At 40.8% G+C, this 21,182-nt stretch overlaps 1 protein-coding gene across 2 annotated transcripts; it reads right to left on the bottom strand.

Moving 5' to 3' along the window:
* Positions 1-1,467: 1,467 nt before the first annotated feature.
* Positions 1,468-16,561, bottom strand: tbc1d13 (TBC1 domain family, member 13). 2 transcript variants are annotated; one of them, XM_083792998.1, is made up of 12 exons: positions 16,446-16,561; positions 12,430-12,503; positions 10,834-10,874; positions 10,413-10,474; positions 9,860-9,956; positions 8,805-8,887; positions 8,248-8,407; positions 7,366-7,576; positions 6,727-6,875; positions 6,116-6,276; positions 4,471-4,528; positions 1,468-3,621 (listed from the first exon to the last, which is right to left on the bottom strand). In XM_083792998.1, exons 1-12 carry the CDS (start codon positions 16,466-16,468, stop codon positions 3,556-3,558), a joined length of 1,185 nt encoding a protein of 394 aa, XP_083649124.1. In that variant the 5' UTR covers positions 16,469-16,561; the 3' UTR covers positions 1,468-3,555. The 2 variants fall into 2 exon arrangements, with proteins under 2 accessions (XP_083649124.1, XP_083649123.1); XM_083792997.1 differs by having other exon boundaries at positions 6,727-6,890.
* Between the last annotated feature and the right edge of the window lie 4,621 nt (positions 16,562-21,182).

The following is a 21,182-nucleotide window of genomic DNA, read 5'->3' on the forward strand; positions in this document are numbered from 1 at the left end:
GCTGGACCATAGCGTTATTATGAGTTATTCTATGCGACGTAAGGTATGCGTTTTCCCCATTGTCTCGGTCTATACTTTAGTGGAAAATAAACTATACTTTCGCTGCTCACCTACACGAAGGCGGTTGTAGGTGGTTGAAAGACTTTTCTTCGCGGTGGGGTGATTCTCAGAACATTAAACAAGCCCTCCTATGTAAAATCCACTTTTATAGACACAAAGAATATTATCCACCAGATGGAGATGCTTTTACTAACTCAATACTGCCACCTACAGATCCGGTCAACGACCTGGTCTGTATATTTATTTTTAATATATTATTTTTCAGGTTGGGAAATTTCATCTTATCAGGAGAAACCCACACATATCCAGAGTTGTTCAGTGCAAAATGTGTTATTTTTTTTCTCTCTCTCCTGATTGGATGAAATTGATGTATTAATTAATGTAGGCTATACTGTTTGTTTATGTTTACCATAGCATTTATTTCGTCTAAGACTTATTTTCGAATTGTACTTCAATCAATGGCATTGGGCCAAACACCAGTAGGCGATGCTCAAAGAAAGAAAGAAAAAACTGAAGTCTCCAGGGATTCACTGTAGAATGTGTGTAGTTAAAAAGAAAACAAATACACTAACATTTCAACGCAATATAAGTATTGTGCTGGCAAGAATGATCCATTGTGTTGTGGTCAACAGAGTCCTCTAGTGGCTCAATAGCGTAGCTGCAGTAGCCTATTGAAAGTGTGTGTGTGTGTGTGTGTGTGTGTGTGTGTGTGTGTGTGTGTGTGTGTGTGTGTGTGTGTGTGTGTGTGTGTGTGTGTGTGTGTGTGTGTGTGTGTGTGTGTGTGTGTGTGTGTGTGTGTGTGTGTGTGTGTGTGTGTGTGTGTGTGTGTGTGAGTGAGAGAGACATATTGAAAAAATATTTAATGCCCGATTTAAGTAGCGTGACATGTCAGAAGAACAGGGGTTTTCAACTGATTATGAACCAGGGACCAGTGGACCATCAACCTGGGGCTGGGGACCACTGTTGTGTTGGGTGGCCGGGTGGGGACATGGGCATGCATGTATGGGGGGGGGGGAAGCTTGAAATTAAATGATAAGTTAAGGGCTTATTTAATTAATTTAATCATGCTCTTAATCCCTTCTTGAGAATCTGTGGAATTTTTTAAAAAATCCACAGAATCTTCCCAGCAACATTGGCACGTCATCATACTGTAGTCACCAGTCACCACAGGTAATTTAGTGTGCCGTTTCTCAACTATAGTCTCCACTTTCCTACATTACTGAATGAATGCATAGGGACCAGTTGAAAACCCCTGGCTTAGAATACACAGGGGGAATCAGGAATTGGCATAACAGCCCCTATTTTCACCGGTCCCTAAACTTCTTTGCCCTTATTTAGCTTTTTACTATTTTGAAAATCATTTTTTTTAAATAGTTTAATGGTCTACAGGCTACAAAACAGGCTTTTACATGTAGGCTACAGTACCAGAGTATTTATTTTATATTGTGTCTTTTTATTTAAGTAAAAACAAACAAAAAAACCACTTGTTCCACCACAGTTGAAAGCTCATTGAAGCTGGCCTATGATAAATGTCTCCTTTACAGATAAAAAACCTTTGTCAACAATGTATGGTGTGTTTCCTATTACATTATCTCAGCTTAATTTGTTCGCTCTCCTTCATTCATGTTCATTCTTCATTTAACTTCCAACAACATTGTAAAATGGCCCGGGAGCTTTCACAGCCTTGAAATGCAATAACACTGTTTAAACATTACACAGTTCACTTTCATTTAGTGTACAGTTAGTTGATTATTCACAATATTATAAAAAAGGCCCATGGTGTGATTTATTTTGATTTAAAGGTGCAGGAAGTGATTTTATTTTGTTAAATAGCTCTATATTGTGATCATTGCTATAGACAAGACAAGTGTATGTTCAGTAACAGGAGGCTCCCTGTCTCTACAGCTCTGTAGTAAACAGAAAATGCATTTCAGGGCAGGATACAGGGTCAAGTGATATTCAAAGTGATGAAACTAAGTAGATTTGATCAAGCAAAACCAGAACACTACACAATAGACTATATGGCGGCCATGTTGGCATTTTGCATTGAAAAACCAGGGTGGAAACCATAGACTCGGCTCTGGGGCGTCTGTATCGTGAGGCTAGCTTCTGTGACGCACGCGGAAGCTTGCCAAGCTTCCACGCGCATCACAGAAGGGGATGTTCGGTAGGCCAATCAAAGACAATGTAAACGTTTGTTTTCTCATGCCAATAAAGCTCCTGTGAATTGTTAAGTCCCGGAAAACACACGCTGTGATTGGCCAGTAGTTACATGAGTGGCAACCTGCCTTCCGCATTTCCCGCCTTACCGTGCGATATAGGTCGCTCCAATGAACTGCAGAGGCATCTAGGTATCTAGGTGGCAACAGGGTGGCATGGCATTAACATAATGGCAACATCTATTGAAGCTGATAAGAGGATACTCTCTCCTGATTGGATGAAATTGGCAACCCACCTGAAAGTGTATTTTTCCATTTATGAAAAAGCTGACATGTGGGAGATTCCTGTTACTGGACAAACACTCTCTATAGCAATGCTTACTAATCACAATATATAATGGAGCTTTTACCTTTTTAAGAAAAAACCCTTTCACTTACACTACCTTTAACAGTAAAGGAAAATTACCCATAAGTCTCCTCTGTTACACATTATTAACAAGATAAGGCAATACAAAAAAATCCAGACATAAAAATATGCAGGTACACCCTAATATATATATAAAAAAGAAAATCGTAAAAACAAACAAACATACATACATGCAGTATTGCTCAACGTAATTGATGTTTGTCGAGTCCATAATTGGTTGGATTTATGCCATTTAATTCAGCGGTTCTCAAACCTCTTTCCTCCTTGGAGCCCCCCTTCTTACATCTGACAATGCAGAGACCACCCACACGTGCACACACAAATGTGCGAGACCGCACACACACACACACACACACACACACACACACACACACACGCACATTCTGCACAATTATTATAGAATGTAGAAGAATTGTTATTTTGATCAACGTTTGCCTGTTATCTCTCCTATGGTACTACATCAATACAGAATGGAATTGTGGAACAAAATCTTATGAAACAACAAAATATCCTTTCGTTTTTGGGTCAGAGGCTAAATCTCATCAAATGGTGGTCCGTGACTCAAATGCCAAATAAATAATGGACCTTGATTTGAAAAAGGTTGAAAACCACTGATTTAGGATATACATCGATATAGCGTTGAGCATAAAAAACAGTCTCCATGGGAGAGATGATGGCCGTGAGATGAGGAGGGTCCGCACATCACGTTACCCACAATGCATCACACTACTCATAATGCTTTGAGCCATGAGAGGACATCTCATCAGTTTCCATGGTGACGACACTCCACAATTCAAACAAATGACAACGAGCAAAAAAAAAAGAAAGTACGCAGGGCTTTTGCCAACAATTCTGTCCCGATATCCTTTGTCAGTGGCGGTGCGTCCGCTGAACGCCACGGTGAAATGGTTAGGACTCCCCCTGAAGTTCCTTGGCCTTGGTTAAGATCGTGTGTACATCCGAGATGGGGTAATCCTGGGGGAAAGAAATAACCGTGAATCATTTCGTGATCTGGACAGTCACGCAAATAATTGTGTTTTGGGGATACATATACTGTAAATAAAACGCACAGGGAAGATATTACAAATAACTTAACTAATAATTGCTGGTACCAATATTCAGAATAGCCCATAACCATTATACTTTCAAATACTGACTGAGATTGTACATATGCTAATTTCAGAAGAAGCATCATTTATACCGATAAGGCGGGACCAAGAAAGAGGACAATACGCAATAAGAATATGCACAAATAAGACGACGAGCTGAGTTGTCAGTACCCGGATTTGAACACACAACCTTGTGTTCCAAAGGCAATGGCTCTACTGACTGAGCTACACAGACTATGAACATTTCATGCAAATTGCTCAAAAAACCAGGCAGAAAATCAGGTATAAGCGTTTTTTAAACTGCTCAAAGTGGCAGAAGATCCGAGGGCGGAGCTTACTGATCAAAGGGACACATGTGTTCCCCATGAGTCAAGGAACAAGTGGAAACAATTGCCATGACTTTTGGACAAAGGAGACACATAATGTGTATGTGTCATTGCCAACGGTCAAACGGTTCATGAGATATGCACGTTCAAAGTTTGCATTTTCAATCGAGTGCTATAGCGCCACCATTTGGCCAATCGTCATGGGCTTCACATAGTCACCGTTTGGCATGGCCCTCTACCAGATTACCGCGTTTCACGAAAACCGATTGCACGGTTCAGCCAGAACAGCTATTTTTGGCGGAAGAAGAAGGAGAAGAAAAAAACCCACAAAAACAACAAGTGACCAAAGTCACTTCGTGACTTCTTGGTCCCTTAAAAAAACATCTTACCTGCAGTAATCTCATATTGACTGTGAAGTCGCCCGCCAACAAAAGATCACGAATAAGTCTGCAAGAAAGAAGACAAACCATTGTATTCCTGTCAAAAACATTCATCTCATACAACAGCTTTTTTCAACTTTGTAAAATATCTCTGTAAGGAGTTATTTGATAATAATGTCTACAAGTAAACATGTAAACACATCATGTCTCTCATATCGCTATGTTATCAAGTGGAAATCAAAACAAAAAAGTGACACTTTTCAGCCCTTTTTTACAACAAAGTATGCCATTAATCAAGGCATTCATTTACCAACAACAAACAAAGAAACACCTTATGTGTTGTTTAGTTGTGTAACTATGAGTGTGTGTGTGTGTGTGTGTGTGTGTGTGTGTGTGTGTGTGTGTGTGTGTGTGTCCGTCCGTGTACATCTAATCTCAGTTACTGTTAACCCGGTCGATGCCAAATCTTGCGCACACACTCCCTGGATACCAATGATGAACCACATTTTCCAGAACGGCCTGTTATAGCGCCACCAGGAGGCCGACTTTTGAAAGACATTTTTTTATATTACTCCTCCAGATTCTGTCCGAAAATCCCGCAAATTGTTACACACTTCAAGACGGACGGATCTGTCAGATATTTCATATTCCATCCTAATTGGCTAACATACTGTAGGCTTTCAAAGTTTGCAGGATTGGCCTGTTTTGAACGAAAAGCCTCAAATCATGAATGCAGCGTGCAATTTACGTGAAATCTTTCACAGACTTTCCTACTAGGCTGAGGAATATATCCCACGCCTTTCACATTGGCCTGTTATAGCGCAACCAACAGGTGGATTTTTGCAAAACACATTTTTGGAACAAAATGCCTCAAATCATCCAATTGCCATCCAAGGCGTAAGAAGAAATGGCACCCTTTTCACATTGGCCTATTATAGTGCCACCAGGAGGCCACAACCTGACCTGCCCTGGTGGAGACCTGTGCCCAGAGGGGCACTTTATCTAGTTTAGTTGTGTAACTATGAGGTGGCTATGCTAAATCATACTTTAGTAAGCTGGAAAACAACAGGGAAACAAACAGCCAGTAGAGGGCAGCAGAGTTTGTTTGGGTTTGGGTTTGGACTGAACAGAAAACTGCACCAAACTTATATCACCAAATAATATTCAATTATGACTCCATAATAAGGACAAATATGTTACTTTGCAGGTTTCGATTATTAACAGAAAACATACATGATGTGATAGATTATGGTGTTATTATTATTGGTTAAACAAGTCATTAAAATCACCCCCACCTTTACCAGCTTCAACATTAAGAGTGTGAGCTTGTAACCACATATCTGCTATTTTCACTATTTAAATCCGTCTTAGTCAGTTTTGCAAACGCACAATAATGATTAATCATTAATCATTTTCATTTCAGTTTAACAGTTTTCATTATTTCGTTTTACGGGCATGGTTAGTTTTAGTTGACTGTAATCACGCTGCTACTCACACGAGCATGGATACTGGATAGTTTTAGTTGACTGTAATCACGCTGCTACTCACACAAGCATGGATACTGGATAGTTTTAGTTGACTGTAATCACGCTGCTACTCACACGAGCATGGATACTGGATAGTTTTAGTTGACTATAATCACGCTGCTACTCACACAAGCATGGCGCAGCAGACCAGGATGAGGAAGTGGAAGCGGTCCTGGTCGCTGAACAGAGAGTCCCAGATCCGGATGACCTCGGGAAGCAGGAACTCCTGAGAGAGCAGCAGGGTCAGCCAGCGGAACGTGAAGTACTGAGGCTTGATGTTCTGCTCCTGCTGCGGGGGGGAAATATAAATAAGAAAGTTTGTGCACGCACCAAAAGCTGGAAATAGAAATAATAATAATAACGTGTCGTGATGAGATGTGCTGTGAGCTTGTAGATCTTCCATTTGTTTTGCAACAACTTAAAATAATTACATTAAATAAAAACAAAGTCCAAAATAGGGAGGACAGGTTGGGAGTTTTATAAATATAGAGGGCATGCGCGTGACATCATCATCATCATACCTGGAAGTTATGTGGCTACTAATGCCTGAGTGTTAAAAAAAACTACTTTCTAGCCTTGAACAGGCCATACATTACATACATGCATAAAGTCCTATCTGACTGTCTTAAACAACGTTAAACTCACTTTGCCACTTGAACCAATGAAAAGTATTAACAAGAGCTTAATAAGAGTTACTTTCCACCACTGCAGAAACATAGTGCTTTAATCTTGTAGTTACCAGTCTTAGGTAGAGCTCCATGTCCTTGTCTTTGAGCATGGAGTAGACGCTCTCCATCTTGTACGTGATGCCACACTGCGAGTCGTCCAGGCTCTTGATGAAGTTGTCCCGGTTCTCAGACATCAGGTTGGTGAAACAGAAGAACGTGTCTACTTCAGCGTGCTCTGAAAGCCGCAACGCACATGCACACATGCGCACGCACACACCAACACACACAGGCGCACACACCCACACACGCGCACCCACATATAGGTCTAGACGCTTGACAAAGCCATATATGTCTCAAATGTTGTTGTTTTTTCCCTATTGGGAACAAAGTCCAAACCTTAAACTAACATTAACACATCGAGTGGCAGACTCGGGCTTATTATGCTTTAGTTTAGCAGGACCGGGCTGGACCTTTTGCCCAGTGTAGGGCTCTAATGAGCGAGATCCTTACCGTAATTACCCTAATTAAAGGGAAAATTGATTTACCAATTTTCTTTGTTTTTACATCTTCCAAACGATTAATCGCCCAGCCCTATACCCCAGCCTCCGCGGTGGTGTGCAGGCATTGGAACTGCCACTAGCACTCTGCGCCACCCGAGCGCCATACATGGTTACTTATAGTGATCCAGTTGACACGTCTCATTGACCGACCTTTCCACTGGTCGTTGGGGTCCGTGGCGAAGGTGTAGTAGATGGGCCCGACGATCTCGTTCATGCCCTGGACGTAGGCGATGCCGGGGTTGAGCTTGGCGTAGATGAACAGGATGCGCTCCACCACCTCCCAGTGAGCCTCAAAGCCGCTGGGCAGCACCTCGTACTCGTTGGACGGATACAGGTTCAGAGACTTGCCGGGAGAGCTGACCTTTGAGACGACATGGAGACAAGAGACTAGGTGGATGAAAGGCACATGGATTAAAGCAAAATACAATCTCACGGCTGAAACTGTGTGCCCCCACACTACTAGCGCCGTTTCCTAAACAATTAACACAATATGTTAATTAAATTGTGATGTTTTAGTGATATTGTTCCTGCCGTTACATAAGTGCCAATCAGGTGAGGAAATCACAGACTGAGGCTTTGCTTTTAAATGAAATATCTGAGACCATATGGAAGATGTTTCTGTAAATAATGCTAGTTCGACCACTTGAAATGCTTAACTTAACTTTGCTTAATGCTTAATGCTTAACTTAGAGAACATGGGAAATATACCTGTAAGAAACGAGCACAAACTAATCTAATGCACTTGACCACATGATGTAAAGCTGTTCATTATGCTTGTACACAATGACCAAAATAAAAACATAATTAAAAAAAAAAAGCTCTAATCTTAAAACAGACAAAAGTAGCCTATTCTACAAGCTTTGGCATTTACGACAATCACAAAAAAAGCACAGAATAATGAATCAAAATCACTTTGGATATCTAAATCAGCAGTCCTCAGAGTGGGGGTCCGGGGATTCTTGGACCCACCCCCTCCTCTGGTGTGTTCGGAGGACCCCTAGCAAAATGACAAACACACAGACTGGCACTCACGTTGGTGACTCCGCTGCGGTTCCTGTTTACGGTCTGTGCTTTGAGGGTGGTCTGTTCGACGCGTCGTCTCAACGTCTCATAGTCGTTCTTAGGGTCCAGGATGAGTCGACACGGATACTCTGTAGGTCTCTGAAAGAAGTCCATGTCTGGATACAACCTCCTGAGGACACGCGCACACAAACACCAATGTCAATTCCATCGACAAACTATGACGAAAAATGTCCGATTACCTTTTTTTCCACTGCCAAAAACTAAATAAGAATTAAACTATGGTGACTAAAACTAAATATAGTATACTGACAATTTCGTCAACAAATAAAAACTAGACTAAAATGTTAGGGAGGGAGACTAGTGGGGAAGAGACCCAGTAGAATCTTTGTGTTGCGCTCTGAAAATAGCCGATCTACAATGAGTCGCAGTGTACTGTAGATCAGCAATTTTCAGCATGCAACCAAGTGTAAAATCAGGCATATACGAGGCCTGAAAAAACACATTTTTGTCAACGAAATCAACTATAACTTTCCAGATTACTAAAATCTTGGCAGGGAAAAACCTACCTGACGTCTTTATCGATTTGAAGCAAAACCTCGTTATCCTTAAAGTAGTTATTCCACCGGCTGTCAGGGTTGGGATTTAACGGCTGAAACAGAAGAAAACCAGGTTGAATTACTGATTGAAAGGCTGTAAACAGAAGAAAACCAGGTTGGATGACCGACCTGCACTTTCTAAGGCAACAAAAGAGTTCACGATCAAATGAGGTCAACAGCAGGTCACACGTGAGCAGCGATCGTTTCGCGGTGTCGCACAGAATATGTGTGACAAACTGTAACTCACATGACTCCAGACGTCGAGACCGCCAGTCGCCAGACCTTACATTTATTTAACCCATTTAGGCCTGAGGCCGGTTTTCTGTAACTTTATTTTATTATTATCGTTGCTATATATACAGTATCGCATAGTGTCTTTATTACTGCATGTCCAAAACTGTTTCAGGATTCAAAAGCATCAGAAACAAGCTCAAAACACGTCCCGATCTGCAACTCTTTATGCTTTTGTGTGATGCTGTAGTTATGATAAAGTAGGGCGTTAATTTACCAAAAACACGATTCAGTGGCAAAGTGCACTGATTGTACGCTGACTGACCCGACACTGATCTTAAGTTCTTAAGTCAAAGTGTGTGACTTAAATCAGTGGTTCTCAAACTTTTTCATGTCAAGGACCCCTAAATTAATGTATTTGGCCACGGACCCCCATCTGAAAATATTTTGTGCCAAAATCCCCATGCAAGATTTGTAGCGTTAACAATTTCAAACTTATTCAGACATTTTCAAAGAATGTTTCAAGATGTTTTGAAAATAGCTGATATATATGGCCATGGGTGTCCCACTGTAACTGGACCCCCCTTTGAGAACCCCATGCATTAGATCACAGAACACCATAACTCTGAGTGTACAAATGGAACCAAATGGACCCATTTGTACACTCTCAGAGTTATAACCACATAAAGGTCTTCTTGGTTCCTAACTATCTATCATGTATCTGGGGACCCCCTGTAACCCCCTCATGGACCCCTGGGGGTCCCCGGACCCCACTTTGAGAATCAATGACTTACATGGTCCTCCATGGTGACGTCCTCTCGGTTAAGGCCCAGGTTGGCCTTAACGCCAGGCTGAATGATCATCTCTTTGAGGAACTGGGAATACACCTCCCTGTAATGCAGTACCAGTGCAATATTATCAACTCTTGCAAATGGTATTCAAAATATTAATGATGTATTATTATTATTCAATATTAAACAATCTAATTGTAAATACTGAACAAAATATTGTGAAATAAAATCAACTAGAAAAAAAACTAGAGAAGTGTGCTACATGGTGATGTATTGATCCACATGACGTTACAAGGGGCGGAATAATAAAAAAAAAGTTTTGGGTTTTCTCTATAAATAAAGTCGGGCAATAACTATAATCTGGTTACCCTGTTAGGCAACCACACTAATAAATTAAATTTCAAACAATAAATTGAATCATGTGGTGAGATTCTTATCCTTATTGAGTCCATCATTTCCACTGAACACTGTCCTCCTCATTACCTCTGCTTCGTAAGAGAGAGAGTGTGTGTGTGTGTGTGTGTGTGTGTGTGTGTGTGTGTGTGTGTGTGTGAACCTCTGTTTTGTGAGGAAAGAATCCCAGGCCTTCTGATCAACAGGTAGATAATTAAGTAGAATCTGAAAGACAATAAAGCATCAATTAGGATAAAATGCACTATTCACAGCTCTGTCATTTCAACATACACTTCATCAAGGTTTATGACCAACTATTACCACTACGTTAGTCTCACGTAGCCAGACAACTATTCCACAATCTCTGAATGCTATATAGAGTCTGGAACTACACCTCCCAAAATACAAAATATCTGGAGAGCTTATTTTTTAATTTCCATTTCTGCTAAGCAGCAAGCTATACTGTATGTACAACTTATTTGTAGCTGCTGTGATCAGTCTGTCCTGCACTGGCTGCTTCAGAGTGGAGCTCTTTATCTGGGATTCATTCAAACATCTACACAACACCTGAAGGTTTTACTCACTTTCCAGCAAAGTGCACGGATGCCTCCTTCAAATGGGATTCCTGAGTAGACAGACAGAAAGCGGACAATATGGTTTAAAATATACTGTATATCAAATGTATACTGTATCTGCATTAATTATTGACAACCTTTTTTGGAATATTGAAACAGAAATGAAGAGTTGATCCCATGATGTTCAACAGCAGTGGCTTTTTTTTAGTTTTTCGCACACCTTAACCAAGTACATTATCGATCTGCTGCTATGGTACTAATTACCGCACCATGGGCCCAATTCACTAAGGAAATTTACACCCAGGTGTAAATAAAGTGATTATTTAATATAAAGTGTCTATTTTCAGCTGGGACTCTGGTGCAACGCACAGGTCCTGGGCCTGGTGAGAGCAGGAGTGGACCTGGTGAGACGTAGGAGGGGCCCGTCAACCCACAGAGCCTAGTCCTTCCTAGTCCTTCCCAGCCCTGGCAGAGTAGTTCTGGAGTAGTTCCAACAGATTGTGTGGCCTTGGTCTTTCCCTAATGGGACTGATCGAGGGTAGCTACTGGGTCGTTAGTCGGGACGTGATCATCCCGGCTGGGTCGCCAGAGTGAGGGGTATGATGTTCGACAGACCCGAAACCCAGATGACCTTGGGATACATCACTGAGGATACGTCCCAGGTGCATCCATGCAATGTTGTGTTATTATTCTAAATACATATATGCAAGCTTTGATTTCTGGTAAGTCACACTCGGACGTGAGAATGGGTGTAGTATCCACCGTGTACGCCCAAAAATAATGCTGAATCCCACATCTAACGTAGGAATGGTCAGAAATCCCGGTACGCCCAAAATATGCCTAGTGAATTGGGCCTTATTTTTTGTTTGCAATGTTTCAATTATGATGTGCTTCATAATTTTCTATTCATCTGCTGATCTATGTTCTATAAGCCATGTTCATGGTATGGGTCTAGCAATGATTGAGAAACCCCGCCCAACCCAAGACTCACCTATCAGACTAGACTGATTGAGTGATTTGCATGTTTGTGGCACCTGGGGAGTGTGGCTCTGGTAGTCCAGGATGAATGTGAGCAGAGAGACACAACTGGAGGAGCAGGAGTATTATTTCCCACGTCTCTGCGTAATTTGTTTCTATTGGATCTTATTGGATACCACTACCACTGGATTAACTGAAATTTTCTATTTGGATTATTGGATTTCTTGGATCAAGACTTTCCATTAAATGACAAACAATGCAAAAGAGTTAAAAGGGTGGTAAGAGGTGACTAATTTACCATACTCACGGCATAGACTGGTTTGCATTTTGCTTTCTTTTGGACATCTGTGTTTCGTTTATGGGCAGTGCCAGGACACCAATTGATTTACCGAGGACTGTTCTATTTTATTTTAAGTGTGTATTTTGTTATTCACAGTTACATTTAGTTTTGGCGTAAATACATTTCAGCTAAACTTATTTATTGAATTCTTCAGAATTCTATATTATTCTGAACTGACCCACCGGCCACCAACTCCCTCATTTTTGCTATAATTGGTGCTTCAATTATTATTATTGTGACCGTTCTATATGTGGCCTGTCACAATAATTGTGACAGGCCTAACTCACCACTGAAACATAGCTGACGGAGAGTCTCCAGGTTGATGTCTTCTTCACTCAAGGCCACTTTGAATTCTTGTATCCTGAAAAGGAAAACAAAGTGCGTTTGTTGTTTTCTGGCACTAATTACTATGCTTCGTCAAAATTATTGGAAGAAAAAAAACCTACAAAAGTTGAAATATGGAGATGCGAGGTTTCTTCCCGACACAGGCGATAAATTAGATCAGTTTTATGTGTATTCAAAGGGCTGTTTGTCAAACGGCAGCTGCTGTCGCATGATGTACAGTACACAGCCACTGTCACTTGTTGTCACATGACAGTCAAGCCTGAGAGTTGAGACACTTGAAAGACAAGCAAACACTGAACTGAGCAGTTCAAACCAGTGTCGCCAGACTTTGCGTGAGAAATAAGCAACCACGTCTATGAAAACAAGCCCAAAAGAAGCGACTAGGCCACACTTCGAAAATAGTCGATCTACAAGCTCACAACGCATAGCAATGTGATGTGTTGTGAGCTTGTAGATCGGCTATTTAAAAATAAATCTTGAAAAGAAAAAGGGAAATTATGCTTGAAACATTTAATCAAATGCATGGTCCTTAATTATTGTTTAAACAATAATAATAAAAAAATATGCAAGCATGCCCAAATAAGCAATTACACTTGTGACCTGGCTGCAACTACCAATATTTATAAGCAACTTTACCAAAAAACAAGCCCAAAGTCGCTTGTAATAAGCAAACATGGCAACACTGCTAACTATCAGATAATGTTGATGTACGGTATATGAGCAGTATATCTGCATATCATTCATGATGACTCAACTTCAGGAGTTGAACTCATGAGAGATGTCACCTAAAAGGACGACATAATGCTTGAGCGTAAGGACTTTAAATGACATCACCACATTTATTTTTATTTTTATCATGATTAAAAAGAAGAAAATAATATATAAACAAAAGGAAATATCTCTTTGTCGAGGCAAGGCAACTCGGAGACAATACTCATTGAACGGGTAATTAATTAATTCATTTCTATTCTAATTATTCTATAAGAATTCTATTCTTCCGTAAATATTGTATTATTATTTGTGAAATCACGTCACAGCTCTTTGCAAAGTGGATTGTCATTGTACAGGTGACACCCCTGTTATGAAATACTGTATATACCCAATCACAGTACTAATTTGAGGTTGCTAAGCGAGATCGGACCCCAAAGGCACCTTTGAGTTGATTAGGGCCTGGCACTTCGGACTTAGCACTTTTGTGTCACTTTTGTCAGTGGCTTCTGCTATTATGTTTAATACAACTTGTAGCACATGTGTGACATTTGTGTTCTGTACCGTCCGTGTTTGCATGTATCACGAGTTACATGGCCGGCCGCTCACTTCTGAGAGAGATATCATTAATTTGGTGATTTTGGTCTTTGGTCTCGATTAGGGCTCAGGCTATGACAAATAAATTGCTGACAATGACCAGTAGCAATAATCAAAGGTACGATGAACAAAACAGGCCTTACATTTAATAATGCTATACTTTTAAAGCTTTTCGAAAATAGCTAATCTACAAGCTCACAACGTATCGTGATGTGATGCGTTGTGAGCTTGTAGATCAGCTATGTTCACTATTTATTTTTTAAACGTATGAAAAAATATATATACCTATGATTGGAAACGATTCTGATAAAAGAATTGCAATTATGACACAGTCACAGAGATATTATGTAGATGATTATGTAATTATTGTGACAAGCCTAAGGAGTCACCATACAAGAACATGAACACATGCACCCAGACAGTATAGTCCATCTTTTAGGCCAGTCCACACCAGTGCAACTCCTTGTACAACCATTGCATTGTACAACCATTGCATTGTCACTTGCAATGAGTTGCATTGGTGCGGTCTGACCTTTAACCACTGAACACCAGACAGTGTTCATAATCTGGACAATAACTGTCCATTATAGATTCACATAGGGAGGCCTTGCAGCTATGGCGAATAAGGCATGATTTATTTGCCAACAACTCTCTTCTTAGAAATTCCGCTATTTAGTATTTAGACATTTAATTGTAGTGACTTATGTGAATCAATGAGATCCTTTTTTTTAAATAAATAGAACCCATGGCATGCACTAAATGAGCCCCCTTTCAAGAGCAGCATCCTCTCCCCACAGAATAGATGGTGAGACCACCTGAGGACATTATGCTTTTTGTCTGTTGACTGACAGACATTATTTGATTTATGGTTTTGACCATTAACATTAAGTGGCGCTGAAGGTAACGTTGCAAAGGTAACTGGTTATTATACTATAATGCACTAAATGCAGATGCGTACATGATATGTAGTAGGGCTGAACAATATAACAATAGTCGCACTCTATTCATTTCAACAATGAATCCTGGTATAAATTATGTTTTTGTTTGGATTGGAATAAACAGTTTTAAGGGTAGCAGTGAGAAACTGTATTGCTAAGTAATATTATAGTCAGTGTCAATAGCAGCTGTAGCAAGGCGCCATGTTTTCCCTAAAACCATGTTGTCATGGAAAAAACAAAACTTTGTTTATAATTATATCAGAGTGCATCCATACAGTAGGCCATTCACTCTAGTTTCTATGATGGCAGGCAGCATACCTAAGGCCGAAAAACATTAAAACGTTGAGTTATCACGAGTCATATTATCGTCATCACAATATTCAACAATGTTATCACACATTGCATGTTTTCCTAGTGTCGTGCAGCAGCCCTAGTATGCACAGCTGCAAATAACTTAAGTCACGCACTTGTGCAACAGTTAGTTACTCATCGTGGACTAACTTGATTTACACTGATTTGCAGAGGGGAGGAACCCCGCCTATTTGATAATGACAGTTTTCTAATGTTGAAGAAAGTATATTGTGGTTCTTCACGGTTATGGGCGGCCCCCAGGAGTCCTTGAGAGGGTTCCAAGGGGTCCCCATGCAGCCAAAGATTGATAGTTTGGTTCCATTTGTAGATTTGTAGATTTTGTACAGTTAAAATAACAGGCTTAAAGGATTTTACACCGTAGATTGTGTAGATTATAAATGGGGGTCCATGGCCTAATGCATATCAAATTGGGGTCCTTTACAATTACATAATAATAATAATAATGATGATAATAATAATCATATTAATAATAATAATATAACAAGTTTGAAAATCACAGATGTAAGCATAATATAAGCCAGGTGTTGGTCACATGCTTGAGATGTCCTATTCATGTGGCACATGGTAGGCCTATATTGAAATTCACTGACACATATTATACATTAAGCTGTTGGATCTTTTTTTTTCATGGATGCGTTTAATTGTCCCCTGCGGTTATTTGACAAACAGGAAAAGCCACCCCAAAAAAGTGTCTGCCTATATTTGACAATGACACTGACAGTTTTCTATTGTTGAAGAAAATATATGGTGGTCATCAAAGTAGCTTATGGTTATGGGGTTCCCCAGCCAGGAGTCCATGAGAGGGTTTCAAGGGGTCCCCACTCCCCATGCCCAGCTAAAAGATTGATAGAACAGGAACCAAATTGTACCCTTTATACGGGTCTCATTTTTACTGGCAGCGGAATTCGATTTTTAGAATACATCTGTAGGCTACAGGGTGGGCGTGTAGGCTTTTAATTGAGCTTTTAAGTTTTACCCAGTTAATAGTTAACCGCAAAACTCGTGATTTGCTCGACTCTCCATTATAATTAACTGTTCATTATGATTTAGCTTATTGTCTGTGGGCGCACACCTCACATAGACATTGATTCTGTCCGAAACATATGACCATCCATCATCATCGGTTGCGATCTCAGTGATGATCACGCGCACTGCACGATCCTGCCAAACCATTGTAGTTTATTTACACGCATCTCAACGGCTGCTGGTACCGAGGCTACTGTCTAGTGTCTATCTGCTGCTAAATGTGAACCGTCAGCATCGATCAGACATGCACTCACAGATCGATCATCGATTTCCAATGCGATCAACCGATTGCATTTAAAAACACTGTTACGCCTCACCTGTTTCTGTAGGAAGTCGACATTGTTGCGTGTCTTCTTTAATGGTTTTATTGTACAGTACTACAGTCACAATAATAATAGTATGGCTTCAGTTCTTCCGTCTTCACTGAGTTCTCTCGCTGCGTGATTCCATTGGCGCGCCACCAACACCCGCCCACGGACAGTTTAAAGGCATGTAATTGGTCGGTGCCGCGGGGTGACGTCATTTTAGTAGCCCGGTCCGGAAGTTGCCCTAGTCGGTGTAGAACAGGGGGTTCTTGTGTTTCCTTTAGTTAGGAAGGTGAGGCTTCATTAACTTGTCTGTCAGGAAAGCTAAACAAGTCGGATCGATGAACTAGAAAGAAATATTTAAGGATTAAATAGTGCCATGGCCGCGTTTTGATGGGCTGAACCCCTATTCATAATGCAGCTGTTTCTTTCTAGGACTATGTTAAAGGATAAATTAAAAACCTACCCTATGTTCCTCCTCTGTGGGTGCACGGGGAGTATTTTTTCCCTAGATCTTCTTTTTTGCCTTCTTTTTACATCATATGGCACTACTTCATGGTATTTTTCTTCCTGGAGACATACCAATGCATAATTTCTAGTGAATTATTCTTCCTGACAAACTACATACCAAACTACATACCAAACTACATAGGCTACTAAGAATTTTGAATGGTTGAGTGAGGGATTGAATTGATTGAATACTTCAATCAGGGGCGGCAGTGGCTCAGGGATGCAGGCCTACATGGCCAGTAAAACAGCTAGATGGGAACCGTGAGGTCCAGGGCCCCCCAGAGTTGGTGTCGAACAGTCGAAGTGTCCTTGAGCAAGACTCTGAACCCTATTTTGCACCTTGCATGCATGGTTCCCTCCGCCCGCCATATGGCCCATCGGTGTATGAATGGGTGAATTAGTAGTGCATGCATCTAAATGAGCACCATTTACCATTTATAAGGACAAATAAAATCACACTGAAGTGACGGGGTGTCTCAGTGTTTACTGCTGTAAACGAACATTAAAAGTTCATAGACTTGACTGCCATATGACATAATTTCAAAAGCCAGACGGAGTGGCTATAGCGCCCCTCAAAAATGCCCTATAGGCCTATACGCCATGGTCCCACACACAGAAGATGCCCATGATGACACTTGTTTGTTTATTTGGTCATTTTATTGTTACATTCTAGATGAATTAACATTTTTTAAAGATTTCTGAACCACATGCACAATTAATTAAGTCAAAACATATCATGCAGGCCTGTGTTAATTATGTTGAATTCTTTGCAAGAGCTGTTGCTCTTGCACATGGCCACCCTGGAAATGATAGCAGAATGTAGAAATAACAATGCCCTATTTGGCTATCTCAGTTTTGATCAACAACCAGATTTCAACTGAGAACCCTGTGTGTAAGAACTGTAAATGATTGAATCATATTCATATAGCAATCACCTCACTTGGTTCATAGTCTGCCCCATGGCCTCCTCAAGCTAGACTAGCTGTATAGGAGGCATCCTTTTTTCTTAAGATTTATTTTGGGGCTTTTTCATGCCTTTATTGATAGAACAGTAGACTGATAGGAAACGGGGAGAGAGATGGGGAGTGACACGCAGCAAAGCTCGTCTGGGATCGGGATTTAAACCCGCGACACATTCTCAGGCTCGAACCATAATGTCAACTGGCTATTTTCTACATTAAGGAGCAGTGGCTTTGGCTCTATTCCAAATCTCTCAGATGACTGAGTTTCGTACCATATCCATATGGGAGAAAAAAGCAGAGCTACAAGATCACAATGAGTTGCATGGTAATCTAAATCTGCAAATATATGCTGTCAAATAATTATAGAGGGGTAAAAAGTAAAATATTTTGTTATTTTCCCCTGAGATGAAGTATTTAGTATGGTACTATAAAGTAAGTAAAGTAAATGCTAAGTAATGTATGCTTGAGTAAATAATTAGCTACTTTCCACATCTGCAGCCAGGAGAGGTCTTTAGCCTAATTGTACTTTGTACTGTATTTAATATGTAGCCTAATGCTTGTGCTTATTTTTGTGTATTTGTTTGGATTTAAATAAAAAAGCTGACTCTGTGATTACAGTTGTGTTATGTGAGTGAGTGATGTTTGCTGCAGGGTGGAACAGAAAGCCATTGATTTTTTGATTGATTGATTGAAATATTTATTAACAGTTTGTAGAATTTACAGTACATTTTAAGCACAAACTCAATACAAAGACTGTCAACTGTGAGTGGACGACCCAATTAAGCATTACACTTGTTTACAACAGGGTCCACATTGTTCAATTCATCAAAACATTTAAAGACATACAGACATTTAGAGACATACAAATAGACATTTCTATGTAGCTAAAGTACAGAACAGGAATTCATCATATGGGAAGCAAAAAAGGGAAAAGATACAATAATGAGGGAAAATGGGGGGGGGGGGGTGGGGGGGATTCAGATTTTACAGAGGCCAGTTTCGAATTGCAGCCATCCGTAGGTGCCCTTTGAGAGCGGTTTTGAAGGAGTCAAGGGATTCACATGTCTTAATGACTGTTGGTAGGGCGTTCCACATTTTGGTGGCATAGGAGCGAAAAGAATTTAGTCCCTTGTTTGTGCCGAATCTGGGTTGTACATGGTTTGTTGCACTCCCTCTGGTGTTGTGGGTGTGGACTTCGTTTACATTAAGGAAGTATTTAGACAGGTACATGGGTATCTTGGTGGTGTATCGAATCTTGTGGACCAGACCCATTGCAAGATGCTGTACTCTGTCGTCGACCCTAAGCCATCCCAGCCTGTCAAAGTGGGCAGGGGTGAGGTGGGTTCGGGGGGTGAGGCCAAGTAGGAGCCTGACCAGTTTGTTTTGGGAGGTCTGGAGCCTTGTTTTAAGGGCCTTTGAGGTGCTGTGGTACCAAGAGGTGGATGCATAGTCAAAGAAACCTTGTACGAGGGCTCCTGTTAAGGTCTTCAAGGTGTTTTTGCTGACCAGTGAGGAGATCCTGTAAAGGAATATTGTTCTTTGATTGACTTTTTTGATTACGTTGGTGGCCATTTTATCACCGGAAAGATTGGCCTCCAGGATGGAACCTAGGTAGGTAATTTCATCTTTTCGTGTGATAATATTGTCACCCACTCTAACCAAGAAGCCATCTGCCTTGCTGAGTTTACTATTTGATCCGAAGATGATGGATTCAGTTTTTCCCAGGTGTAAGGATAGTTTGTTATCAGCGAGCCAGGTGCAGATTCTACCGAGTTCAGAGCTGAGGGTCTTTTCAACCTGCAGTTTGTTCCTGTCCGAGACCAGCAGTGCTGAGTCATCTGCGAACAGGAACAAGTTGCAGTCACAAGCTGAAGTCATGTCGTTAACATAAATTAGGAACAGTAAAGGTATTGGGCTTTTCTGCATTTAGACTAGAATCATGATGAAGGTATCGGTCAAGGTTCAAGGTTTTATATTAAAAAGTAGATTAATGGTTCCAAATATATCTGAAGAAGTGTAGGCTATATACATAAAAGTGAAAAGTAGCCCAGTCAAAAACACCCTTGCTAATTCACACACATTTTGTTTAGAAAATTACTACATTGTTATATATCTGGCTGAACTGAAACTCCCTTATGCCACTTTTAATCAGAAAAAGATGCAAGTTTTTAACCATAATAAAATAAGGAAAGAGCCTCGACACAGAATTTAAAGCAACAGGGACCCCTGCTGATCAATACAAGCCATGACTGACTGAACCAAAATGTGGATTTATTGTTTAAATCTTTAAATGCCTCCCCTCCCCTTGTGTTCAAAAGACATAGGCCTACTACCTACTCTTCAATGGAACCGGAACTGCACTCCAACAGCACTGCAATTACACAGAAATTGTAAAAGATGTGGTGATGTGATCGATGTCGATGTCGGTCGATGTCGATCGATGTCGATGTCGATCGATGTCGATGTCGATCGATTTAGATCGATGTCGATCGATGTCGAGGCGATGTCGATCGATGTCGATTGATGTCAATGCCATTGTGAAAAGAACAGAAACCTTGTTTGATATATGTTTGTCTAAATTAAAGATTAAGTAATATAGCATCAAAATAAGTCAATCCTGATATAGACATCGGCTATATGAAAATAACTGATGAGCTTACAATGCAACACAAATCTTGTAGGCCTATGGGGGTCCCTGGCACAAAATAATCTGAAGGTTACACTGTTGAGAACCACTGCTTTACTGTAGCCTATACTCATTGTACTGCAAGGGTTCCAAAACTTTTCAGGCCGCGAACGGCCAAAATAATCATATTTGAACTGGGGAGTGGGGATCGACCCCCCATCCTGACAAGAGTGTGGGGGGCTTTTTATGCCTTTGTGTATTATTGATAGGACAGTAGGCATATAGGAAATGGAAATGGGGGGCGAGAGATGGGGAGTGACACACACATTTGGCTTTATTTCTGTCGCTGTTGTGCCAGAAACAGAGAGAGATAGTGCTGCACTGTTGCCTGCTAATGAGAGGGGGGGGGGGAGTTGCACCACTCAGTTCACACGGGTGTGATTTTTTTGTAGCCTACTGTTGAGTGAGAAAACAATATGTTGCACACTAGGTAGGGACCCCCGAAACAAGTACTGTACTGTACTGTACTGTACTGTACTGTAGGCTCCTGTGGGACCAGTCGAGGCTGTCTTTCTCCAGACCTGGCAACCTAGGAGGAGCAACCAAGGGCAGGAGAAAGAAGGAGAAGAAGAAGAGGAGGAGGAGGAGGAG

The sequence above is a fragment of the Protomyctophum parallelum genome, assembly GCF_964188405.1.
Source record: "Protomyctophum parallelum genome assembly, chromosome: 21".
Taxonomy (NCBI): Eukaryota; Metazoa; Chordata; class Actinopteri; order Myctophiformes; family Myctophidae; genus Protomyctophum; species Protomyctophum parallelum.

What these genes read in the sequence shown, in the direction of transcription:
- tbc1d13 (XM_083792997.1), bottom strand. Translation starts at nt 16,468, where the DNA reads ATGTCGACTTCCTACAGAAACAG. An exon ending in TCGACTTCCTACAGAAACAG is followed by an intron (nt 12,504 to 16,445) that starts GTGAGGCGTAAC and finishes TTTCCTTTTCAG; the next exon opens with GATACAAGAATTCAAAGTGG. An exon ending in TCTTTCCTCACAAAACAGAG is followed by an intron (nt 9,957 to 10,412) that starts GTTCACACACAC and finishes ACTGCATTACAG; the next exon opens with GGAGGTGTATTCCCAGTTCC.